The following is a 24,359-nucleotide window of genomic DNA, read 5'->3' as shown; positions in this document are numbered from 1 at the left end:
GAATAATGAAATAATGCCGAACAGTGACTCAACGGAACGATTTGCTGATAATCCCCATCGGGTTCTCCTTAACTGGCCAATTGGCTTTCTTTCGGCTTTGTGGTCATTGGGTCTTTAGAAGACCACCGCCCAGTTTATAATGGATATAAAACGTATGGACTGGGAGTCCTATAAACTTTACGATATCGTGCAGAATTTTATGAAAATCCAAAATACCTATCGGGGATGATCGCTAAATTCGTTGTTTTGGTGATAAGTGATAAGAAGGTTACTACAGCCCTATAAAAGGGGGCGCCAATCGAACCACTCTTTAAGTTTTGAAATGTCGCCGCGCTTGGAACTGTGTCTTTTGGGCCTGCTTGGCCTGGTAATCCTCTCGGAATCCGCCTTTATAAGCCCCCACATTGTGGGTGGCGATCAGGCAGACATCTCGGACTATCCGTACCAGGTCTCGGTTCGCCTGGAGACCTACATGCTGCTCCACATCTGCGGAGGAAGTATCTACGCCCCCAAGATAGTGATCACTGCGGCCCACTGCATCAAGGGACGCTATGCCTCCTATATCCGAATTGTGGCTGGCCAGAATTCGATCGCCGATCTGGAGGAGCAGGGAGTGAAGGTCAGCAAGCTGATCCCCCATGCCGGCTACAACAAGAAGACGTATGTGAATGACATCGGTCTGATCATCACCCGTGAAGCCTTGGAGTACTCCGCCCTGGTGCAGCCCATTGCCGTGGCCCTGGAGGCTCCTCCTTCGGGAGCCCACGCCGTCGTGAGTGGATGGGGCAAGCGGACGGAGGAGGATGAGGCCCTGCCCGCCCTGCTCCGAGCTGTTGAACTGGAGATCGTGGAGCAGAACACCTGTGGAGCTCAGTATCTGACCAAGGAGTACACTATAACGAACGAGATGCTATGCGCCGGATACCTGGAGGGCGGCAAGGACACCTGCAACGGCGATTCCGGCGGCCCCCTGGCTGTAGACGGCGTCCTGGTGGGAATCGTGTCCTGGGGCGTGGGATGCGGCCGGGAGGGATTCCCTGGGGTCTACACCAGTGTCAACTCGCACACCGCTTGGATCGAGGAGCAGGCGGAGCCCTATCTGGAGATATAGAGATTGAAGAATTGATAAGCTAAAAGCGAACAAATGAACCGAACAAAATATTAATTTAAAACCTTAATAAATAATAATTCAAAATGAACATTTACAAAAAACAAGACCAATTATATTTTAATAGTAGGCCGGGCCGAATTTTTAAAAACCTAAAATTTTATATTGAATTTCGAAGGGTACCAAAGATACAATTGCTTAAACTTTTAAATAAAACCGCCAAAATTATAATTCTTAAGGCATTTTTGAACACTAAAAAGTATTTTGAAGTACTTTTTGGTCGCCGTTATTTTTGTAACGTCAAAACGCGGTCACACTCTTAAGAAAAACTCGAAAATTCGTGAAAATTCTGCATACGGAAAGAGATAAAACCCAAGCGACTGCAAGTTAACAAACAAGCCAAGAAAATGTCTTTATTCGGAGCGTTGATGGGGGACTTTGACGACGATCTCGGCCTTATGAAGTAAGTACGAAAACCAGGTGAAAAGTGGAAAAATCATACGGCGCTCCTGCCGAAGCCCCATTTATTTCCATACGTGTGCACCCTTTGACGCCTTTTTGGGGCGTGGAAAAGGCTTGCAAATTGCAAAGTATGGTGTAAGACAATAATCGACCTAATAAGTGAAGATCCAGGGCAATTAATAGGCCAGAAATTAGCAATAAATAGCGTGCTAAAACTGGCAGTACCCTTTTTTGCGTGTGTGTATGTGTGTGAGTGTGCAGCATGCGTGAAGAGAAGACGTAATAATCGATAATTTGAATCGAGCGACCGCAGGGAAATGCAATTGGAAAAATGCCTTCGCGGCAGTTATTTTTAAAGGTTTTCCCCCTCCCCACCCACTGCTTCTCTCTTTAGATAAAGCTTAACCACAGAGTGACCCATGAGTAGCCCATCGGACTGTATTTTATATGGCAAAGCAGCAGGCTACGTTGCTTTTATCACTACGCCTCGATATCTGGCCACAAATCTTTCGTTAGAAACTATTTTTAGGCTCAGTTTGGAATGAATAGCAAACGCAAGAAAAAATCAACTAGTAATAGAAACAATCGCGCCCAAATGGAGCCAAAGTAATACAAACTTTAAACAAATCCACTAAATACTCATTTGTTTTTCCACAGCAACCACATGAACCACACCATGAACGCAATGAACATGCAAATGCGTTCAATGAATCGCCTAATGAACACCTTCATGCCGGATCCCTTCATGCAGGTCTCGCCCTTTGACCCCGGTTTCCAGCAGGGCGCTTTGATGGAGCGTCCCCAGATGCCGGCCATGCCCGCCATGGGTCTCTTCGGCATGCCCATGATGCCCAACTTTAATCGCTTGCTGAATGCAGGTGGGTATTTGTTGGATTTTCCCTGAAGAAAACACTTTTCAACCTGCCTTTTTCAGACATTGGCGCCAATCCGGGCTCCTTCTGCCAGAGCACTGTGATGACCATGTCCTCGGGTCCCGATGGCCGCCCCCAGATCTACCAGGCCAGCACCAGCACCAAAACAGGCCCAGGTGGCGTTCGCGAGACCCGCAAGACGGTGCAGGATTCGCGCACCGGCCTAAAGAAGATGGCCATCGGACACCACATTGGCGAGCGGGCCCACATCATTGAGAAGGAGCAGGACATGCGGTCCGGCCAGCTGGAGGAGCGCCAGGAGTTCATCAACCTGGAGGAGGAGGAGGCCGAGCAGTTCGATCGAGAATTCACCTCGCGCGCCACTCGCGGGGCGGTTCAGTCAGGACATCGCGGAGGTGGGATGCAGGCCATCATGCCCGCCCGTCCGGCGGCCCACACCTCCACTCTGACCATCGAGCCGGTGGAGGATGACGATGAGGACGATGACTGTGTGATCCAGGAGCAGCCGCCAGTTCGCTCCGCCGCGGGCCGCCATTATTCCACTGCGCCAACGGCACCGCTGAACAGGTGAGTTTGAAGGACACCCCCAAATCCCAATTCCGAGTCCCTGTTCCGTGCGCGTGATTGAGTAGGATTAGCCGAATAGCATTTGCTGAAGCCCAATCCAAAGATTCCCCAACTAACCCCTACTCCCCACAACTGTTGCTAAATTGAAACGTTTGTATTTACTTGCAGATATAATTACTAAATCTAAAGTACATACAGTATATTTTACTAACTATCCGAAAAAACAGAAACAGAATTGCATACAATAAATTTCTGCTAATTACATTCCCAACTGCGTTCAAACGAAACGAATCGAATCGAAATCATATAAAGCACAGAGGTAGGCGGAATGTTAAGCTCTCAACATCTTTCGTTTGTTCAGTTTTCGTTTTGCCCACGACTCCTTTCGTTCGCCATGATCCACCCACTCACAGCGTACTAAAGCCCCGCGTTGAATGAACTGGATTGCCAACTAGCATAGTCCCGACCCCCAAAAGTATTGTTGTAATCTTTTCCAAACTTTTCTTCGACTCGATTCCATACTACGACAACTACTACATCGATCCTCAGTGGCAACATTGCAACAACAGCAGCAGCAGCAACATCTTCGCCAGCTATCTACGATCTAAGCAGTGGAAACAACAATAACTACGTGAGCTCCCGTCGTTCGTACCTGCGAAATGGCCACGGGCAGGGTTTGGCCACGCCCCGTCGCCCCCTGCGGACGCCCCCATCCTCGCCGCTGGCCACGGTGTCCACTTCTCCAAGGTTTGTTCAGTTGAGATCGGCGGGAGCCGGCGATTTGGGATTAACCTAGACTACTTTGGCTACAATAAGCTTCGAACATCATAACAATCTGCTTGTAAAGTCCTAACAATTCAGGTGTTTCGTCTTCGGCCAGTCGAAGTATAATTTGAGAGATTTGTGGTCCGAGTTATGGCTGAAATAACCCAAATTTAACGCCTCTTTGGTAACAACACGAACTTCACTTGTTTTTTACAATTAAACAACTTAAATTTCAGACTGCTTGTCAGCTTTTCGAACTCTACATAGCTTCCCTGGGTAGCCAAGAATTGACCTTTTAATATACCATTTACCCAAGTGTATTAACGACATCTCGCTCTCTCTTCTCTTCTCCATCAACATTTTGTACTTTCCAAATCATGCAGAGATTGGCGTCTTTATAATTCACGGTACCACCGCAAGTAGAGCGGAAACCGAACCAAAAAACAAAACCGAAACCTATGCTAATCCAGATATATATCATATGTAATCAAAACAACGACGAGAGACACGGCTTTCGGCGGGCCTCGACGTAACCACATGCACGACTACTAACCGAAGGCGCCACCAACGCTGGGCACCGCCTCATCGCCACAAGAACTTCTTCGAACCAGCAGCAACCACATCTCCGTGCCGTATCGCCAGCGCAACACTACGGCCGCAAGCTACGTGTAAGGCCGCACCTTCCCACACACATCTAACTCTGTCTGCATACTCGCATTTTGACCCGCCCGAAAGAGCCTCGCAAATTCGTAATCTGTAGTCCACAGTCTGCGAGAGCCGCACTCGACGACTCCGGTTCCCCACACTACGCGACGCCCAATTGGCCATCGACGCTAATCAAAATTTTAACGTTGTTGCTGCTGCTGTTGCTGCGCCTCCACTAACGACACACCGCGCGAATCCTCCGAATCCTACGACCCCATTACTCGCTTGCTCACTTCACCCATCATTGCTCTTTCGCCCTTTTCTTCCTGTCATTAAATTTTCACTTGCGTTCGAATTGGCCTGTGTACGAATGATTATGTGTATCTTTTGTTTTGTATGCCCTCGCCTGAGTTATGTACCAGATGAATAATGAGTCTCTGTTTCTGCTCCTCGACCAGCATACATCCACATCCCTATGCCGCCCATCCGAGGCGCCAACAGCGCGTCATGAAGCATCAGCACACGGAGGACGAGGCGGCCAGCGCCTCCAAGGCGAGCAAACGCGGCAAGAAGCAGTAGTAGAGACTTGATCTGCTCCATGCCAACATCTTCCAAACCGCACACTCAAAAACACTGGGAAGCAAGCGTTGGGTCCTGTTCCAGAGCATCTTTATGTTACAGCAGAATAGCCATTCAAATATTTTCAAGAAACCTTTTTCTTAAGTTGTTTTGCCATATCCTGCGTGCGCCAACCTCAGCTTAACACTCCAAAATTTACCTGTCTATCCAAGTCGTCGTTTTGATGCCCACGCAGGATACGGAGCAACTCGCTTACTCTTACACAATACAAATGTGACTATTCAACGCCGGAATCATTACACTCTCTCATACCTAATCAAAATTTGAATGAAAGTAATGGAAAATATATGAAATCATAATCATAAGTTTGATATATTTGGTTAATTCTCAAGTTTCTAGATTTCGTTAGCCACTAAGCTTTAAATTATGGAGACCAGATCCCGTGTGAAGGAACACAGGCGATTCAATGGCTCCAAGATCATAAAGAACACTATAATTACCAATTCCCAATACATGTAATTCGTAAGGCTTAAGTAAATGTTGATGTGAATTTAATTAAACGGTAATTACATTACATTAGTGAATCCAATGCGTTCTAACTAACCAACTTAAGGAGAATTAAAATAAAGTAACTGACTAGTCGACCATCTCCATCTGAGTCTCCTCCGATTCCCGCCAGTTGCGCTGCACCATCTCAACGAGCTGCTTCCAGAAGACAGTCTGCCGCAAGTAGTTGGCAAGGCAGGCCAGGATGAAGGCCCAAGCCAATCCCAGATAGTAATCTGTCTGCACGATGGGCACGTTGGACAGTGGCTCACTTCGCGTGCGATTAAGGATGTCCGGATGGATGGCCTGCGGGTCCACCGTCTTTACATTGGTGTGCCGCATTATAAACCTCCCAAAACTGCGCTTCTCCGAATCCGACCAAGAGGGATCGTACTTGATGAGCGGCCTGCCCTGGTGGAAGATCATCAGCGTGGGTAGCGAGACAATGCCGAACTCTGCGTTGAAGCGCCCGAACTCATAGGCATCCACGTAGGCGATGGGCAGCGTGGGAAAGAGATGAGGCAGAAGGTTCATAACCGGAGCCACCCTGGCGCATTCCAAACTGGAGGCGGTGCAGAAATGGACAACCACACAGCTGCCAGGTTCATGGCGCTTGGTGGCATTACCCACAGGCTTCAGCAGGCCCACGATCTCCTTGGCACTGCGCATTATCAGCAATCCCGGCTCAGCTGCGGTTCCATTCTCCGGAGGATCCTGCTGCAAGCACTTGATTAGAATGGGCGGCTTCCTTATTGGCGGCAACTGGGTCAAGTGCAGGATGTGCTCGTCATCGGGGGCACAGGTACGACGCTCTTCCAGGAGGGCGAATGTCTCGAAGCTGTAGCGACACTGACCCCGGGAAATTCCCAGAGAGTCCGCTGTTCCATTGGAGTAGAGCCCGAAGTAGTGGAGGGCACTAAGCAGACCGGAAAGTTCCGCCCGGGCCTGCGTGGCAAAGAGCACTATACGAATCGGAAGGTGTTAAAGTTGTTTTAATTTTAAATAATTAATAAATCACTTACCAAATATAAACAACAGATTTGGGTGCATTTTAAACAGCTGTGAAAATAGTGGGCTGTTCTAGTGTACCTAAAAAATACATTTTAAAGACGGCAGTGCAAGTTGAACTGCTTGATCATAAGTAAATAAAGTTTAATTGAAATTAATTGATGGCAATAATGTCAATATTTGTTTATTTCAAATAATACCTAATTATTGTTGAGTATAAAACAAATACATTAATATACAATCAAATCTAGAAATGTAAATAAGGCCTTATGTATTTCAGTATGTCTTGATGAAAATACAATTTTGATTAAAATATCTGATAGTAAAAACATTTTATTGATTTTTAAATATGATTAAAAATAAATTATAAATACAATTTTTATAAGATTAGACTGCTTGCCAACTGCTTTGGTGTTTCCATTGCCCCATATTCGGTTGGCAAATTTGCGGCCTCCGGTCACACTGTCGCTGGGATCAATAAGTTTACTTTTCTTCTTTTGCCTTGTTTTTATTTTCCTCCGCGATCGCTGGGTTTTCGCTAGTGGCATTACATCATTGCAGGGTGGGGATCAGCCCAGCCCGGCCAGACGCGACACGATGACGGAGCAGCACATGGAGCTTGAGAGCGTTCGTCTGGCGACGTTCAGGGAATGGCCCCTCAACGCCCCCGTCTCCGCCGAGGAGTTGGTGACCAACGGATTTTTCGCCACGGGAAACTGGCTGGAGGCCGAGTGCCACTTCTGCCACGTGCGCATCGACCACTGGGAGTACGGCGACCAGGTGGCAGAACGCCACCGACGCTCCGCGCCAATCTGCTCCATGGTTCTGGCCCCGAATCACTGCGGAAATGTTCCTCGGAGCCAAGAGAACGACCAGGAGGGTAACACCGTAGTGGACAGCCCACCCTCCTGCGCCACACCCGATCTCCTGCTGGAGGCCAACCGCTTGGAGACCTTCAAGGACTGGCCTGTGAGTAACGTGCTCTGGTTTTGCAGGGCTCGCTCGCTGGTGATTCACCAAAGCTTGCTTTTTTTATCAAAAGGGGTTTACAGTTTCAAGTCGAGTTGTTAATTCAGATGTCTACGTAGTTGATAAGTGAAATTGATATGCCCATTCGAAATAATCGGAAATACATTGTATTTAACATTGCAATATCATGAAATTAGTTGAGATTACTAAAGGAAAAACTTAATCAACAAAACTTATCTTTTCCCATTAGCTTAATGCAGTTTACAATGACATTTTGTTAATTATTTAAAGAGCTTTTTAAATGAGTTGGAAATCCAACTTTAACCGTGCTAGGGAGAATGTTTTTAAGATTGTCTTGGGAATCCCAAAATAAAAAGTAGTATCACATAACTAATACCATCTCCTTTTACAGAATCCCAACATCACGCCCCAGGCGCTGGCCAAAGCGGGCTTTTACTACTATAATCGCCTGGATCACGTAAAGTGCGTTTGGTGCAACGGAGTGATTGCCAAGTGGGAGAAGAACGACAACGCCTTCAACGAGCACAGGCGCTTCTTTCCCCAGTGTCCCCGGGTGCAAATGGGTCCCCTTATTGAGTTTTCAGCTGGCAAGAACCTAGATGAGCTCGGCATCCAGCCCACCAGCCTACCGCAGCGTCCAAAATACTCCTGTGTGGAGGCCAGAATGAGGACCTTCTCCGATTGGCCCATACCGAATATACAGACGGCAAATGACCTGGCACAGGCTGGCCTATACTACCAGAAAATAGGCGACCAGGTGCGCTGCTTCCACTGCAACATCGGACTGCGCTCCTGGCAGAAGGAGGACGAGCCCTGGCACGAGCACGCCAAGTGGTCACCAAAGTGCCAGTTCGTGCTACTGGCCAAGGGGCCAACCTATGTGAACGAAGTGCTCGAGGCAACGGCAGCCAACGCCAGATCCCCCCCAGCCACTGCACCGGCTCCTTCGCTTCAGGCAGACTCTCTGATGGACGAGGCTCCGGCCAAGGAGGCCCTGGCCTTGGGCATCGATGGTGGAGTGGTGCGCAATGCCATCCAGCGCAAACTCTCGAATTCCGGATGCGCCTTCGCCACGTTAGATGAACTTCTGCATGCCATCTTCGACGAGGCGGGCTCTGAGGCTGCTCTAGAGGTGCGTGAGCCCCCTCAGCCGAGCGCTCCCTTTATGGAAACCTGTCAGGCCACCACCAGCAAGGCAGCAGCGGTACTGGTGGCTGATGCCATCCCGGCCAAACCACAGGCAGAGTCGAAACCCGAAATCTCTAGGATTACAGAGCAGCTAAAGCAGGTGTCGGTGTCGACTCCGAATGGCAACCTGTCGCTGGAGGAGGAGAACCGCCAGCTGAAGGATGCACGCCTCTGCAAGGTGTGCCTGGACGAGGAGGTGGGCGTGGTATTCCTCCCCTGCGGCCACTTGGGTGAGTCAATAAAGTACCCCGCTGACCAGGGCTTTAAGTAACCTTTTTCCCATTAGCCACCTGCAACCAGTGCGCCCCCAGCGTGGCCAACTGTCCCATGTGCCGCGCCGACATCAAGGGATTCGTACGCACCTTCCTCTCGTGAGGCGGACATCCACACCATACCGAGTTTATCAGCTAGTTGTTAAGCAAAACGATTGAATGCACCCACACAAACTACTACAGCGAAGTTCAAATTATCCGGTGATTAGTTAATGGAATACCTTTAATCGTCTACTAAGTACTTGGCTAACTGCAGCTGTCCGTTTTTACCTTAGCTACGGCTGTAAGTTTTCGTTACTAACTATCGCCTTGTGTCCGAGCGAGTCCTTTTAGCTCTCTATTTCGCACGGAAAGGGTATCAGAGCTTCGGCACGACCGCAGATCACTTATTTCTTGTTATCGTACTCTTATTAACACATGTATGTATTTTTGTTGATCATGTTTATACGCCGCTGATAGTATGGTATACACACAACTATATGAAAAGTACTGCGAAATACATATATATGTAAATGTTGAACGTGACTTTGTAAACGGGTGGTATCAATATGACATAGTTATTTGCAATCTTATCTTCCTGATAAGCTTAATGTTGCTTAACAACGAAGAGAACACGTATTGTTTACTTAAGTATAGGAGTGTTTTTAAAGTGGGCGTTATATTCTAAAATAGTTTTCAAAATATTTGATTTTTATCAAGATTACTATAAGATAAACACAATCGATAATTAATTACCTATGATAACGGATCGCATTTCAAATTTGCCGCCCATCGATCGCCTGCCAAACAATATCGATTGCCAGAGTGACCGTATTGAACCGCCCTGCAAATCCGACTCCATCGGTTGCTAGGCAACACTTGTGTTTTGTCGTTCGCAACACTGCACATCGAGTTTTGATTTGTTGGTTTTGTTAGTAGTTTATTTAACTTTTTCTCAGAAAAATTTTCTGCTCTCCGCGTAAAGTCGTGTGCGCTGCGTGTTCAAAAGCGAGCCCCAATGAAGCTCTGGTCGCGCCAAACGCACAAGCTCCCTTGCCAAGCAGTGCAGAAGTCAGTGAACGAAAATTAAGAAAAATTAGAAGAACCGAAGCTACGGAATATCGAAATTGCCAAACGCGCGCACGTGTGTGAGTATTCTCTGTGTGAGTGTGTGTGTATGCTGCTGCATTTTACTACGAAGTGTGGGCGAGAGAGAGAGGGACGGAAAGTGCAGCACAGTGCGGTGTGGCAAGTACTGTCTTTACCATTTCCAAGCCGTTACCTTTCTTTTTTATAATCGGAGACTTCTTCAAAAAACAATTTTTCGTACGGTGAGAAACAAAGCGACGCACGCACACACACGCTCAGTCTGAAAGGGGGGTGGGAAGAGAGACAGAGAGAGCGCGACACGTATCTGGAAATCTCAATCTCGCTTCTACCCACAAAATACACACCGAAATTTCGGTGTTTTTCGAGCGTGCTGCGCATACGCGCTGCTTTTATTCCATTTTCTTTTCGGGTCAGTCGCTGGAATCAGCTGTGAGTCGCCCCACCTCCAACTCTTCCCCCGCCCCCTTCCCTTCCCGTGGGAATGACCAATGCCCATTAAGGTATTCCCCAGCGAACCGCATAAGCCCAATCAGCGTTTTTACTTTGAACAGTTATTCATTTAAAACTCTGGATTACCTGTGCGCCTGTGTGTGAGTGTTGGGGCAATGTTTTGCAAATACACACAATTTCAACAGCGAAAAAAAAAAAAAAAAAAAAAAGCAGGGCGGGCTCTTTACCGTTCTCTTTCTCTTTCTTCCGCCTGCCAGAAGGGAATGCAAAAATAAACAAATAACAAATTCCCGCTATCTCTCAACTGCGAATGTGTTCAGAATTTATATATCCACACATATACATCGTTTGTTTTGCAATTGACCCAGTGCTTCCCTTAAATATTGAACTCAATTGAAGGCGCAGTTGCAGTCTCGGGACTTTATTTGCTGCATTACTCATATGTTGAAAAAAGGGGGGAATGAGTACCTCACCCCTCCCACTCACCACTTATTGCAGCCATCTATGAAAAACTTGCAAAAAACGTGTCGATCTTTCCGTTTGATGTTTTACAAAGAGTATATGTAATGGAAGATAGCTCAAGTACAGTGAATATGAGCTAAGCTCAATTTGGTTGCCCAAAGATTCCACCCCAATTATAATCCATTTTAATTAGGCCGTAATACAAACAAAATTCAAAACATCTGTTAATTAAGTGCTTGTTGTTCTCTTTTCATATTACTGTGTTTTTAACAGCTTACCCAACCTGCATGTTAAAAACATTTGGTTTTAACATCAATGTAAGATAACTTTAAACGCTATGATTTTCTTATTTAAGGGAACAATAAAATCAAATTTCTTTTTTTTTATTTTTATTATCGGTAATCTTGTTTTTATTACTTAATTACTTGCCTAGTTTTCTTAGGCGTTGCTTTTAAAAGAAGTCATAATTGTAAAGACAACATGCATGATAATGGTAGTTCATTAAACTCAGAAGCTATAATAAAGAAGTTTTTAATGCTTGTTTACTAGTTGAAAATTTATAAAGTCACCTAAAAAACATAAAACATAAATTTAATTATTGAAAAAATGAATTTATTTTACCATTTTTAATATTCGTCAAGATTTATACCACTTGAAAAATATTGGGCTCCTACCAGTTGTTCTTTTACCTGGCTAAACTGTTCTTATAAAATTAAATTATAATAGTCTTATAGTCAATGCCAAACATTTACTACTTAGTCGGTATCCACTGTGCCAGGGATGGGCCACCTGCCCGTATTGGAGTTTTATTCGTTGAAAGCCCCGCATCTTGCGATCCGCAGGCGTTGCAACCCTAGTTGCTACTCAAACACTCGCCAACTTTGACACACCGACGACTCACGCACAATGGAGCCAGCTCCCCAGCTTGCGAGTGTATGTGTGTGCGTGGCAGAATTAACTAGTTTTATTTGTTTGGTGAATGTCAATTTCATTGTAATTGCAAATAGAAAAGGAAAACAAGTTGGCCAGCAATGTTTGGTGATTAGTGCACCTGGGTGTTGCCATTTCAGCCGCATTTTTTTAGCCATTTGGTGAAGGTCAGGTGGCCAACGTTGCCGATCGAACGCGAACTGTGAGTTGCACTTGATGCGGCAGCTCTAATTGTTTTGTTTACTTTTGTGCGGTGCGAAAATGCGAGAAATGTGAGAAAACGAGAGCGCCAGCGAAATTTAACGGTACGTGGTAGCTCCACCTCGTTGTGTGTGTGTAAATTCGCGATCAATGGCGCTGCTTCGCTAAATAATTTGACCTCTGGGCCACCAATTAATGTGTGGATGGTGCCCATTCTATTACTACTGATATATATTACCATAAACCAAAAAGAAGTGCAAGACAAGACAGGTTGTTCGTGCGTGTGTGTGAGTTTTGGAGATTTTATGGCGGCGCCGAAGGTCACGGCTGCTTAGCGTATGCAAAATAAAACAAAACCAGACCCCAAGTTTCAGACTATGTGATTCAGTGAGATCGCAGCCCAAAACACGAATAAAGGGAAGATGGAAAAGTCGAAGTTTATATACCCTTGCAGTTATCATAATAAACTGTCAAATTAATAGTTCTATGCTTGATTTATAAGGTAAATAATATTCAACAAAAATGATGTCCTAAAAATGTAGACCGTTCGTTTTCATACATATAATTTAAATACAATTAACTTCATATTAAAAAATCCAATATAATAATCTTTGAAACCAATTTATAAAATAAACGAACCATAAGATAGACTTTCCATACCAATAAACAATTTAAGCCATAATGCTGCAGTACTATAAATTTTGTTAGCTAAAGGATATAAAATATCGATTCATATAATTATTGGAGTAATCCTTCACAGTACAAATACCCCCATGCGCAAGTGTAAAAATAAACAGAAACGGCGGCAATAAAACAATTTTGACTTGAATCGAGGTAACGTGCCAACGATTTCCCCTTTTAAAGCCTAGACTCCAGCACTCCCTTTCCGATTTGATTGTTTATATCGTGCTTTAAAAAGTTATTAACGGAAGTACATTCACCTGATCAGTTGAATGAACATGCGCTCTGCTCTTTTCTACTTTTTTTTCTCGCTTTGCTCACTTTTATTTATTATTAAAATTTTTTTCATATTTTTTCTCGGCCATTTGACAAGCAGCTGCTGTTGGTTTTTATATTTTTTATTGCTGACGCGATTCACTCACGTGCAAACATCCGTAAAAGCGCGGAGCACGCGCTCGTTTGCATTTGATTGCATTTTTGCATATAATGCAGAGTGATCTCCCCACTGACCTGTCCCAATCGGTGGCTCTGATTTGATAATAGGTTGAGAATTATCTTGGGTTTGCAATTTGATGGGAAGGGGGATGGTTACAATCTTCACGAGAAGCTTGGATTTCCCCAACACAAAAATTAACCGAAGCATCTATTTTTATCTGGTACTTAGTTACATATGTCCTAATATCTAGGGTTGGATTACTTATAAAAAAATTAGGTTTCGCTAAATTTGTATGCCATTTAAGCACATTGTTGGAGAATCATCTTTTCATTTTCTCAAGCTCGTTTTAACACATTTTATTGGCATTCTTCTTCGCTAATTATGGTTTCTCGCTTTGGTTATTAAGTTGTATGCTTCCAACAAAATAACTCGTTTGGTTTAGTACAAGTAAGTTAATGATTTTTATAGCCAGAACAAATAATCTTCGCTCTTGTTAGTATGTTTGAAGAATAAACTCTATTAAGAAATCCATTTCAGTCAATTAATTTGAATAAATAAATATTAGTCACTCCCGAATTAGTCACGATTACGAAATATCTGAATGAGTCAAACTTTATTAAAAGGTTTTTATTAGGATCTTGTTATGCACTTAAATAACTTTCACTTAAAATGTTCTGCAAAAATGGAAATGGGAGGGACTATTGCCTTTTTCTTATTTAATAATGTTTTCATTCTTATGATATGTTTAGATGGGTAGCAACAACACTGTTAATATGTTTTACTAACTTATTTAACGTTTTAAAGTAGAAGTATATCTGGACTCTTTGATCTTTTACTAACTTTCAGGACTTTGTTGTGATGGAATACTCTTTTCGTCTAACACGTTTTTTATTTCGTTCTTGATGCAAGTGAATAATCACCACTGGTTCTCTACAGAGTTTGTTTTAGAAAGAAAGGGAAATGAGTTAATTGCCACTGGTTCGCCTTCCTACTTGCTTTTCTCTTTCTGCATACTTTTCGGATAAGATGTTCCTTATTTAAAAACTATATAAAAGATAACAATAGTATTGCTCCAATTTTAAATGTGAAATGCTAACCAACCCTATTTGTTATCCTTTACAGGAACGAATTAAAAGTTGTCCAACACTGCCGGCAGGACCAATCAGCTGTGGCAGCCGGCAATGCACCAAGATGAGCAGTAAGGAGCAGCAAGCAGCAGGCCGGGATTTCAAGCGCAATTCGAACGCCTACGCCAGTCTGCCGCCCTCAGGATCGGGAGCAGCATCCTCCGGAGCTGGATTGGGAACGGGAACTGGTGGCAAGGCTCGCAGTAGACAACAACAGTTGGACCAGGAGCAGTATGGACTCTCGAACAGCCTGTCAAGCGAGTCGATACGACAAGCTTGCGCCTTCTTTGACGACGAATTGAGCGACGAGGACCTCATCGAGATCCAGAAGACCCCACAATGTTTTAACCAGCAGGCCAAACAACCCCTTCAGCTGCAACCCATCAGCTTCAGATTGGGCGATGGCTTGGGGGACGAGAGAAGTGCCTTTTGTGGCAGCCAGGAGATGCAAGAGGCGCCATTGAGCACGCCCATCAAGCAAGCAGCTGAGACCGATGAAGCCTTATGTGTGCTCAGCGAACTGGATGCCATTTTGGATGTGCACGATGCCTCCCACCTGAATGGCACCTGCTCAAGCTCATCCATGAACTCAGGCAGCGACGATGACAAGGTGGAGGATTACCTGATGGACCTGGATAACTACCTAGAGGAAATGGATAATGCTTTGAGTCGTGAGGAGTCCCTGATCATAATGGGCGGGCAATCCAGCTTAAAAAGGGAACCGAGAACCAGAACTCTGCCTTTGAGTAGGAAAAAGAAGTCGAATAAGAAAATGAGCGATGAGCAGGAGGCTGCTCAAGGAGATTTTCAGAGAGAGCATCAACTAAGGAAGACCTTCAGCTGCTCACTGAGACCCACAAGCCAAACAGGTTGGAAATCACTTTAGATAGCTAAGCTAGGAAAAGGTTTTAAACTGATTGAACTTAGTTTCAACCTATCTTAGATTTGCAAAGAAGTTGTCTGGAATTGATAACCTAATCATCTTTTTTTTCTAGCTTCCTCTACTGCCTCTCTAGAGGCATCTACAGAACCAGCGATGGATGTTTGGAGGCGTCAGTCCATGCGTCGCGCCATGGATCAGGATGGCACCAAAGCCACAGGTGACGAAAGGGAGGAAGACGACCTACCCACCTTGTTGGTAGAGCTGCCTCCAAGACGCGAGGCTGAGATGCGTCGTTGTTTTTCCCAAGGCGACTGCCAGGCAACTCCCGGTGGCTCTCAGATGCTCACAGAAGCACACATCTTTGACAACCTGCTGCAGACATCGGCCAGAGCTTCCAGCGAGGAACCACGACCCAGACAATATGGTCGTCGCTTGGAGGGACCACCCACTCCAGTTCGCTCCCTAATTTTAACCCAGAGTCGGCCACAGAGTGCTCCCACTCGTGTGCAGATGCGGGAGCCGCATCAACTGGAGACGTTCGAGCACCCCATTATGTCCACCTGCTCGGAACTCAGCTCGGCGCACTCCTCACGGATACCCAGTCCAGTTTCCCTGCCCTCGGACAGCAGCAGCAGTGGGAGCAGCTCCGCTGAGCAGGATCAGGAGCAGGACCCGGTGCAGACCACAACAATGTGCAGCGCCAGCAGCACCACGCCTCTGGAACCGCTGCACCAACTTCAATTGCTTCTACGTGAAAAGTGTGGCTTCAACAGCCAGTGGCCTCATGCCGGAAGTCGCACTCTAGCGCTGATTGGATGCACTTTGGGAGTCTTTAATATGTGCCGATTTGCCGTGCTCACCATTAACTTTGGTGGCAACTTTCTGCTGCAGTTTCTGCTGCTCTCCGTGATTTTCGGGATCCCACTTCTTTGGCTGCAGATGTGCCTGGGCGCCAAGATTCGAGCCGGTCCAGTGTCAATGTGGAAAATCAGCCCGATTTGCGCAGGAGTGGGCATTGCCTTGGTGATGCAGCAATGCTTTCTGGCACTGTATTCCACGGTGTCGCTGGCCTGGATTCTTGTTTACCTAAGGGATGTGTTCCCCACTGCATCGAGCACTGGTTATCGCTGGCAAGAGCTGGCATTCCCCTACCGCTATGATGCCTCGAACGCCACCGGGAATCTCACACAAACGGTGGCCGAGTACTTCAACGTGGTGGTACTGCAGCGTCTGCATCTGGCCAAACATCCCGATGCCAGCGGAATACGCTTCCACGTCAATGATCGGGTAAGTTCCTCCTTCCCCGCAATCCCACTTCCCATCTAACTGACTCACTGCCACTTCCTCCAGCAGCTGGCCTTCTATTTGGCCCTCATCTGGGCGGCCGTCTTCCTCATCCTCTGCAAGGGCCTAAAGTCCTTGGGAAAACTGGCCTTCATTATATACACGCTGCCGTTGGTGACCCTTGCTGTGGTGACCGCCAAGTTTGTCTATGTAGTGGAACCCAGCAGGATACAGGTGAGTTTGATAAACTCTGGCTTGCACAGAGTCCATCTTTCATTTTTGCCAATAAAATAGCCATTTAACAATTCCAATCAAATAAAATAGCACTTGCTTTATTGACTAAATTGTTTAATGGTTTTTAATTTTTAAATTTCATGTGAATTCAAAAATATGATTCTTATTTAAACTTTTCTTTAAATCTCTTCTTTTAGAATATATTTGCTGCCAGCGACTTTGACGACTTTTTGGTGAACTCGAATAGCTGGACGGCTGCTACTCAGGAGACGTTTCTCACTTGGGGCCTCCTAGGAGCCTCAGTAATCGCCATCACCAGCAGGAGCCACGCCAATGCCAACAAGGCGGCTTTAAGAAGAGATGCGATTCTCTTAGTTTTGTTCACCCTGATTGGATTGGGATTGATGGCCTTATTAGCCCTATGTTGTGCCCAGATTTTGTGGCAGCATGGCTACGTCTATGTGCCTGGATCCTTCGGTGAGTTTTTAAATGCATATATAAAAAAGTTCCAGCTAATTGTTTAACTTTTTGCTTACAGAAAACCCAGATTGCTATACGTCAATTTACTCGCTGCAGTCAAACACCAATCCTTATTTGCTTTCTTATCCGCGATCGCTGATTCCGCATTACTCCTCATTTATTGGAGAGACCTATAGAAGGAACCGCACCATGATTCACGTGGAGAGTGGCTTCCAGGCGCTTCGCTTTATCTCAGAGATCTTTCCGGCCGTGCTTTCGCTGGCCAGCGATAGTATCTCTTGGGTGTGGGCCGCCGTAGCCTTTGCAGCCTTCGCGGGATTCGGATTGGCGCAGCTGTGCGTGATGTGGAAACCCATCTCGAGTGCCTTAGGCAACTCTACGAGTTCCGTTTTGCTGAGCTGCGTCACTGGCCTCTTGTTGAGCATCCCCTTTGCCACCGAGATGGGCATCTCGATACTGTACTATGTGGATTTTCTGCTGGGAGGTTCCTGGTTCATTCCGATCATCTGGACTACTCAGATATTTGGCGTGTTCTTGATAAGAGGGCGTCCATACAACGGCGATGACTTGGTGAATGACTTGCGACTTTGTGGCTCAATGTCTGCCTTCCTGGCTTTGTCTTGGAACGTTTTACTGCCCATTGGCCTGATCACGCTGTCGGTCGTGGACTACAAAGCTTCGCTGTCGAATCAATTTTACTATTGGCGTGGAAAGTCTTACTTCACATACTGGTCCAGGAAGATGGGTAGTCTCATCCAGATCGGAGTGTTGTTAGTGATTCCTGTGACTGCTATTATTCAGATCTACCGGTATCTGGCCCACGGTCCTCCGGATATCTTGGAGGTAAGTTGCTCTTTGTTTAATTCCTAATCTCTTTCCTAATTTATTGTTCTGTTCTCTACTTTTTTCAGCGTATTCAGCTGCTGTATCGACCGCCGGAGGAGGGAGAGGAGCCTCGTCGCCCATCCGCTCGACAAAATGCGGCACAAGGACGTCGCAATGCATTGGGCCAGACGTCGGAGGGAACCCAGCACGATGCCCAGAACGATGCTCCGCCAAAGTACACGCCACCTCCGTCCTACACCACGGCCACTGGAGCTCGTCTTGCCAAGCTTCTTCGCCAGAGCATTCGACGAAGTGTTCGCAGGTAAGAAGTTAAATCTCTGAGGGGAACCAAACATATAATTAATAAATAATCAACCCACAGGGTTCTGGGAGACTCTAGTCGCACTCGACCTGTGCTTTCCCTTGATGCGGAGTCCGCTTCGCCAGCGGCGCCACCTGATTACTTGACCATACTGACCAATCCGGCTGGCAGTAGCTCCAATGCGGATCCTTCGCCAGCGTCTAGCAGCAGTCCCGAGTCCATTGAGATTGACCAGAGACCCGCTGGCTACGCCCAACGCTCGCAATCGCTGGGCAGAAAGCTGCATCGCTCCGGGGCATCCACCCTGGAGAGGCGCCAATATACGGCGGAGGATGTGGTGACCATACTGCGCTCCTCGGTGCGACACCGCCAGTCGCAGGGAGGCGGCAATGTGGGCACTGCCAGCACCCTGCCCCGCCCCCAGGCCACCGCCATGTCCACCCACTTGGAGGACGCCTCATTCCGATCCATAGAGAATCTCGTGCTGAACGCCGAGCCACCGGATAGGACACCCGGTGTGGAACTGGAGCTCGGACTGGAGGCTGGACAGGCGGAGGAGTGCGCGCAAAATAATACATCTGTGATTTAACTGACTAATATCGTACCGTACATAGCGTAACTCTTATGCGATCCACATATCCGCTTGCTTTCTTAGACTTGATTAGCGCTAGTTATATAAAATACGAATAATAATTTGTAGTTATGCGAATAATAACGAAAACAACTAGTTGGTACTTCAATGTGTGTGAGCTCTCCTGATCCCTATAACCGGTATTGTGCGTCGATCGACCCACCCCTCTTTCGTTCCATATTTCAAGCTTAGGGATCACAACTGTCGACGCAGTTGCCCTTAAAATTATCCCAACAATGGGCGGTCTACGTGCCCTGTAGTTGAGGACCGGGTATTTAAAGAAAAACGAAGTAAGCCCTAAGCCGATTAATAAACGTGACCGGTCAAAAAAGTGAAAAAGAAGCGGAAGTCCAGGAGGGCACAACCGGCAGAGGCGTCTAATGAGCCGGCACAGGAAGTCAGCCACATTTTCAGCGTATTTCGATTAAAGTGTCACGCAATTTCCATGCGTTTTCTTTTGTGACTTGCATATTGCATCGGTTTCGGCTGCAAAAAAGTTAATCCGCGTAATTTTCAAATTAGCACGTTCTGGCGGGCTGGGATAGTGAGTTGCCAGACTTGTTTATGAACCCTAGTGAAATACATAGGAGATGGAGATACAGATAAATGATTAAGTGAAGTATAATCTCTTCTTGAGACATCTAAAAATTAGTAACTTATTTACTGTTCTTTATTATAATTTATTTCGAATATTTGTTAATAAGCCCGGCTTACAGCGACAGTCTGGCAGCCCCACTCCATAAATTGTGTTGAGTCTCAGCTATATTTTAAGCGGAGGTGCCAACCATATCGCATTCCAATCGATAGTCCTATCGGTATGAGTCCACCTCTAGCCTAAACACCTCCATCAAAACAGAAAAAAAAAGTTTTCGAAAGGCAACGGATGCGAGCGGACGCACGCATCATTTTAAAATCGCGTCGCGTCGAGCGTCAAATGTTAAAAGAGTGAAGTGTTGGGATAATAAAGAATTTGCAATTGGAAATAACCAAAAACCGAGACTCATTCACTTGCAATTGGAAGCGCGCCATTCAAAGCCGCTCTGCACACAGCCATTTTAAAGCCCAAGTTAAGGCCAAAGTTTTCTGCCGCGCCGCCTTCGTAAGTCGCAGGTCGAAAAGTGCTCAAACGAGATTTCCACTTGAAATTCCTGAATTTCGTTTGTCTGCGCGAATCGAAACGAATCAAAGCCGCAACACAAGAGTCGAATTTAAATTGCGGCACCAGTTTTTCCGTTTTGCCGTCTGCAAAGTGCCGAAATTAGTGTCTTTGTGTCAGTGTTTTGTTCTCCGTCTGTGTGGGTGTTACCAATTTGGATTAGCGGTGTGTTCGCCTGATTAAAACGGTAAGTGTCCTGATATATCCTGCGAGCCAAGTTAGTTTGTATTAGTTGGTGTTAAGTAGTCCTGGCACTCGCACATCTCACAACTTATTTTGCCGCAATTTGCTGTAGTGTTTTGTATTAGCATTTTTATGTCCCGCCTCGCCAAAGTTGACAAACAAAACGCACACAAGCACACACACAGTAGCACCGACACGTAAGCTCACGCACACAAAGGATTTCATTACATTTTGGGTGGGACGCATAACGGTATAACCCTCCCCGTACTATCTCTATCCCTTTCCCTCACACTGCCCCGAATGCTGTGCTACCGAATTTGTTTTCGCCTTCGTTCAGTTCCGTTCTCTCCTGTTTTTATTTATTTTGATGGCGTATTTTGCCATTCCGCTTTGTACGAATTGCGTAGCTTGTCGCCTGCTCTATCCTTCGACAGTAAAACTTGCCCAAAACGAACATTCATGCGTCACCCTATCTTTAACTACTTGGAAATTGAATACAAATTTCACTATATGACTTTATTTTAAGGTATTTTATAACCATAGCTCTTGTTTTGTCCTACAAATCCAATTTTAATCTGATTATCTAATTTTAATAGTTCTATAATGAATGTTTTATGCTTTTGACTCCTTGGAAATTGGATACAAATTTCACTATATGACTTTACCTTAATGTATCCCATAACCAAAACTTTTGTTCCGTTCTACAAATCCAATTTTAATCTGATTATCTAGTTTAATAGTATTATAATGAATGTTTTAAAAGATTCTTTGTAAACTCGGGGTATTTGACGTATGTATGTATAAGATTGTAATGAACACTGTGATTCTCTTTTAAATGAATGTAGCATCTGGCAATATTATTTTATATTCAAATATTTATTACCTAGTTCAAACATCAATAAAGATAACTTTTTATAGACCAATGGAGATCCCTCTTCCGCAATTTCTACTGTATATTCTTCGCTGTCAGCTTTTCCTGCTAGTTTCTGCCTGCATTGAAATGAGTTCGCAATAAATATTGCCCAATGTCAAATAAAAGGGCGATGAGCCAGCCTTTTTCCGCCGCCGCCCTGCCATCTCGGCCTATCTTTTCTCTATTCGCTCTAATCTCGGGGGACACTAATGTTTTACGACAATTCCTATGCCGCCCAGTACAAACTTAATGCACACATCAATGGCAAATTAGATATACTCCACGGCAAATGTACTAATAACAATCATCGAGTGTGTGTGCGGGCCTCCATCCGTCCTCTCCAGACGATTGTTTTGTTGATTCGGCTGTTACTTCCAATACATTGGCATTTAAGGGGCAGAATTGGGATCCACTTATGCCTGCCTTATGTCTCATTTGTCGTCGGGCAAATGGAAATCGTTTTGTTTTTGCCTTGTCAAGTGACAAATTTTCATTGTCTTCCGCCACTAATCGCTTACTTAAAAAAAAAAGAAAGAAGAAAACGCGCCGAAGACTCCAAACAAGAAATAAGACATAAGACAAGTGTAAATAAACACTTGAGGAGGGAGCGAGGGATTGGGGGCAACGACTAACCGATATCCTCGGTAAAATTTGGGCGGGGGTAAAACCAAAGTGACATTATCATAAGGAATGTCGCATGTTAAGTTAAATACTGCTCAACTTTCTGAAATAACTTTCAATAACCTTTGTTATTTGCTCCAATAAAAAGCTTTTTTTATCGATATTCTTAACTTTCTGTCAAGCCACTCGGTAACCTTTGCCCACGTATTGCTAATGGATATAAGGCGGAATACATTATAAACTTCTCTGTTCCCGTATTTAACCTTTATAAAAAGTTTGGAAAGTGACGTAAATGTATTCCTCCTTTTTGCTGTACTTGCCCGGTAACATTCTACATAATGGCCACCGGCTATTTATATATTTTCCTATATTTAAACCCAAACTATAAGCGCTTCCTAACAATAAATGTTTAACTTTCCCTTTCCGATCCAGACTAAACCGCTTGGAGTAACTGTATAATTACCATTAATATTGGTTAGCATTAGGTCTTTTTCTATAGCTAGAATTTTTGAACAATTTCATAAGGTTGAGAATAACATTAAGAATAGTTTGAGGAATATTTAAACCTCTCTTTACTATACTATATATACCTTTCCATACCCTCTAAATTCGAATGTACTTACTGTACGCTCACGTACTTGCCTCTTTTGGTGGCATTGCCCGCGGCACCTTCACTTTGCGCAGCTTGCTTTAATTTCCAGCGGACAAACCACTTTGTTATCGCCCCGGCCGAGGGCTCTTTAATCTCTGGTTCTGCTTATTCCCCGGCCCGACCCTCCTCCTCCTCCGTCTACCCATTGATTTACGTCTCTATTTTCCAAATGTAGTGCAATCGATTTAGATTGATTTTGTTTAAACAAACTGCACAGGGCAGCAGAAGCAAAAGCACAAAAGGCACCAAAAAGTGTAATAAATAATTGGAATCGGAATCTTTGGGCTGCTTTTAATGCCAGTGTTAATTGCGAGAGCCACCCAATCCCAATCCCATTTCCATGCCCAATCGAAATCCAAATGCCATTCCCATTCCAAGCCCAAGCCCTTGGATGCCTAGGCCAATTCCGATTCCTATTCCTATTCCATCGATGCTTTGGTAATTAGTTGTGAATTGGATTGGGGATCACATAAAAGTGTTGATTACACACTCCGATGGCTGCGGCCCCTGCCACGCCCCCTCCCGGCTGGGTGCCAAGTGTTTTGTTTGTGTTTTCCTAGACTTCGATGTGTCTTTTTGGTGTTTTCGGGGGAATTAGGGTTAGCCGTGCGTAGTGAAAGTCTTTTGGACTGCAGCAGGTGTTGGTTGGACTAACCAAAAGTTGGTCAGCAGGAAGCGCTCCAATTAATCGCTTTTATCGCAGGGAATTTCAACTACGTAGACAATTAATTGGAGGAGATGCCAGATGCAGATACAGATACAGATTCTTAAGTTCCCACAGTTAATCGACTTTAATTGAAATTGCAGTGACTATGTCTAAAGACATTCAAATTATACAAATGCCTCAGCAAATTTGATTAGCAGGGAATGTTGGGCAGCCGGGGAGGGAACCCAACCCTAACATAAACCATTTTGTCAATTACAAAAATGCTAAAAATTTTCTTTGCAAGTCATGGTTGGGGTGAAAAACAGAGGGAAAACATCTTCGCATAGTTGCAGCAGCCAAAACATCAAAGTCATTTCATGTCTTCATAAATTCACTCACCAAAAGGCAAAAACAAAAAATAAAAGGCGAAGAAGAAGACCTCTTTCTGGCCAACAGCTATCTCTTTCTGCTGCCTGTCTCTTTCCCACCCTCACTTTTGGCTAAGTGAAATGACCTGCCATTTTGTAAAAGGCTAAAAAATAAGCAAAGAAAACCCGAAAACAAAAAGCTCAAGTCACAACTAATAAGATTGAGTTAAAAAGAGGGGACCGTGCTGAAGAGAAAGAGCGATCAGCGAAGGAAGGTTAATGTCTTATCGACATGCTGCAATCTATGTATTTAATTGACTCGACTGCAATTATAGTGTACACTACACTCTATATATATATATATATAAATGTGTATATATATTGTAGTGTCTTCTTCCTGCAGATAAAACGTCGTAAAATGAAAAAGAAATACTTGCCTATAATGATTTCGCATAAATCGTGACTACTCGCCAAAATGAAAGGCGAGAATTTATACTAACAGTGTACGAGGTTGTTGGATTTGTTGGAGCAACAACAAGTTACAATGTAGGCAACGCTCCATTCGCAATTCAGCGTGGAGTGTCGGTCGATGTCAGAGGCTAGTATCCCCCATTACCCCTCCGAATCACCCCCTCCCCCCAACTCCACCGCGCCTGCCAATCGTTCCACGTTCCCCGAGAGTCTGTAGCTGAAGCTGGATTTTAGCCGGAGTCTGATGCCTTTGGTCAGCCAAAGTCAGCCAACAAAAATCCGAGCCAAAAA

At 45.1% G+C, this 24,359-nt stretch overlaps 6 protein-coding genes across 13 annotated transcripts in view; 5 read left to right on the top strand and 1 right to left on the bottom strand.

Moving 5' to 3' along the window:
- The first annotated feature begins 322 nt into the window (after nucleotides 1-322).
- On the top strand, nucleotides 323-1,189 carry LOC108048870 (trypsin alpha-3). The gene has a single exon (XM_017129806.1). The coding sequence runs from the start codon at nucleotides 323-325 to the stop codon at nucleotides 1,109-1,111; it is 789 nt and encodes a 262-aa protein (XP_016985295.1). The 3' UTR covers nucleotides 1,112-1,189.
- A 186-nt stretch (nucleotides 1,190-1,375) lies between these two features.
- Nucleotides 1,376-5,603, top strand: LOC108048866 (myeloid leukemia factor). 7 transcript variants are annotated; one of them, XR_006417793.1, is made up of 6 exons: nucleotides 2,044-2,176; nucleotides 2,228-2,448; nucleotides 2,505-3,030; nucleotides 3,580-3,777; nucleotides 4,179-4,463; nucleotides 4,899-5,006. XR_006417793.1 is itself a non-coding variant. In XM_017129801.2 (5 exons), exons 1-5 carry the CDS (start codon nucleotides 1,516-1,518, stop codon nucleotides 4,216-4,218), a joined length of 1,041 nt encoding a protein of 346 aa, XP_016985290.1. In that variant the 5' UTR covers nucleotides 1,376-1,515; the 3' UTR covers nucleotides 4,219-4,463. The 7 variants fall into 7 exon arrangements, 5 of the variants coding, with proteins under 5 accessions (XP_016985290.1, XP_016985288.1, XP_016985292.1 ...); XM_017129801.2 differs by lacking the exons at nucleotides 2,044-2,176; nucleotides 4,899-5,006 and adding an exon at nucleotides 1,376-1,571; XM_017129799.2 differs by lacking the exons at nucleotides 2,044-2,176; nucleotides 4,179-4,463 and adding an exon at nucleotides 1,380-1,571 and having other exon boundaries at nucleotides 4,899-5,603.
- Nucleotides 5,554-6,690, bottom strand: LOC108048867. The gene is made up of 2 exons (XM_017129804.1): nucleotides 6,588-6,690; nucleotides 5,554-6,527 (listed from the first exon to the last, which is right to left on the bottom strand). The coding sequence occupies exons 1-2, from the start codon at nucleotides 6,613-6,615 to the stop codon at nucleotides 5,656-5,658; spliced, it is 900 nt and encodes a 299-aa protein (XP_016985293.1). The 5' UTR covers nucleotides 6,616-6,690; the 3' UTR covers nucleotides 5,554-5,655.
- A 326-nt stretch (nucleotides 6,691-7,016) lies between these two features.
- Nucleotides 7,017-9,540, top strand: LOC108048922 (death-associated inhibitor of apoptosis 2). Its single transcript, XM_017129878.2, has 3 exons — nucleotides 7,017-7,542; nucleotides 7,955-8,981; nucleotides 9,038-9,540. Exons 1-3 carry the CDS (start codon nucleotides 7,171-7,173, stop codon nucleotides 9,124-9,126), a joined length of 1,488 nt encoding a protein of 495 aa, XP_016985367.1. The 5' UTR covers nucleotides 7,017-7,170; the 3' UTR covers nucleotides 9,127-9,540.
- A 338-nt stretch (nucleotides 9,541-9,878) lies between these two features.
- LOC108048920 (sodium-dependent transporter bedraggled) lies at nucleotides 9,879-19,161 on the top strand. 2 transcript variants are annotated; one of them, XM_017129876.2, is made up of 8 exons: nucleotides 9,879-10,150; nucleotides 14,395-15,268; nucleotides 15,395-16,569; nucleotides 16,633-16,800; nucleotides 16,998-17,277; nucleotides 17,339-18,123; nucleotides 18,192-18,427; nucleotides 18,488-19,161. In XM_017129876.2, exons 2-8 carry the CDS (start codon nucleotides 14,464-14,466, stop codon nucleotides 19,014-19,016), a joined length of 3,978 nt encoding a protein of 1,325 aa, XP_016985365.1. In that variant the 5' UTR covers nucleotides 9,879-10,150; nucleotides 14,395-14,463; the 3' UTR covers nucleotides 19,017-19,161. The 2 variants fall into 2 exon arrangements, with proteins under 2 accessions (XP_016985365.1, XP_016985364.1); XM_017129875.1 differs by lacking the exon at nucleotides 9,879-10,150 and having other exon boundaries at nucleotides 16,636-16,800.
- Nucleotides 19,162-19,908: 747 nt separating this feature from the next.
- LOC108048901 (protein slit) overlaps nucleotides 19,909-24,359 on the top strand; it is a 54,624-nt gene continuing 50,173 nt past the window's right edge. The window contains exon 1 of the mRNA XM_017129845.2: nucleotides 19,909-20,401. The gene's annotated coding sequence lies outside the window, so the exon portion shown is untranslated. The remainder of the gene's footprint in view (nucleotides 20,402-24,359) is intronic.

The sequence above is a fragment of the Drosophila rhopaloa genome, unplaced genomic scaffold (assembly GCF_018152115.1).
Source record: "Drosophila rhopaloa isolate 14029-0021.01 unplaced genomic scaffold, ASM1815211v1 contig_115, whole genome shotgun sequence".
Classification (NCBI taxonomy): Eukaryota; Metazoa; Arthropoda; class Insecta; order Diptera; family Drosophilidae; genus Drosophila; species Drosophila rhopaloa.
This window is presented reverse-complemented; position numbering and strand designations above follow the sequence as displayed.

Excerpts from the sequence above, each read along its gene's own strand:
- LOC108048870 (XM_017129806.1), top strand. The coding sequence starts at position 323 with ATGTCGCCGCGCTTGGAACTGTGTCTTTTGGGCCTGCTTGGCCTGGTA.
- LOC108048866 (XM_017129798.1), top strand. The coding sequence starts at position 2,112 with ATGAATAGCAAACGCAAGAAAAAATCAACTAGTAATAGAAACAATCGC. Across the intron at positions 2,177-2,227 it reads CGCGCCCAAATGGAGCCAAA|CAACCACATGAACCACACCA; the intron begins GTAATACAAACT and ends GTTTTTCCACAG. Across the intron at positions 3,031-3,579 it reads CCAACGGCACCGCTGAACAG|TGGCAACATTGCAACAACAG; the intron begins GTGAGTTTGAAG and ends ATCGATCCTCAG.
- LOC108048867 (XM_017129804.1), bottom strand. The coding sequence starts at position 6,615 with ATGCACCCAAATCTGTTGTTTATATTTG. Across the intron at positions 6,528-6,587 it reads AAATCTGTTGTTTATATTTG|TGCTCTTTGCCACGCAGGCC; the intron begins GTAAGTGATTTA and ends CGATTCGTATAG.
- LOC108048922 (XM_017129878.2), top strand. The coding sequence starts at position 7,171 with ATGACGGAGCAGCACATGGAGCTTGAGAGCGTTCGTCTGGCGACGTTC. Across the intron at positions 7,543-7,954 it reads AGACCTTCAAGGACTGGCCT|AATCCCAACATCACGCCCCA; the intron begins GTGAGTAACGTG and ends CTCCTTTTACAG. Across the intron at positions 8,982-9,037 it reads CCTCCCCTGCGGCCACTTGG|CCACCTGCAACCAGTGCGCC; the intron begins GTGAGTCAATAA and ends TTTTCCCATTAG.
- LOC108048920 (XM_017129876.2), top strand. The coding sequence starts at position 14,464 with ATGAGCAGTAAGGAGCAGCAAGCAGCAGGCCGGGATTTCAAGCGCAAT. Across the intron at positions 16,570-16,632 it reads GCTTCCACGTCAATGATCGG|CAGCTGGCCTTCTATTTGGC; the intron begins GTAAGTTCCTCC and ends CACTTCCTCCAG. Across the intron at positions 16,801-16,997 it reads TGGAACCCAGCAGGATACAG|AATATATTTGCTGCCAGCGA; the intron begins GTGAGTTTGATA and ends CTCTTCTTTTAG.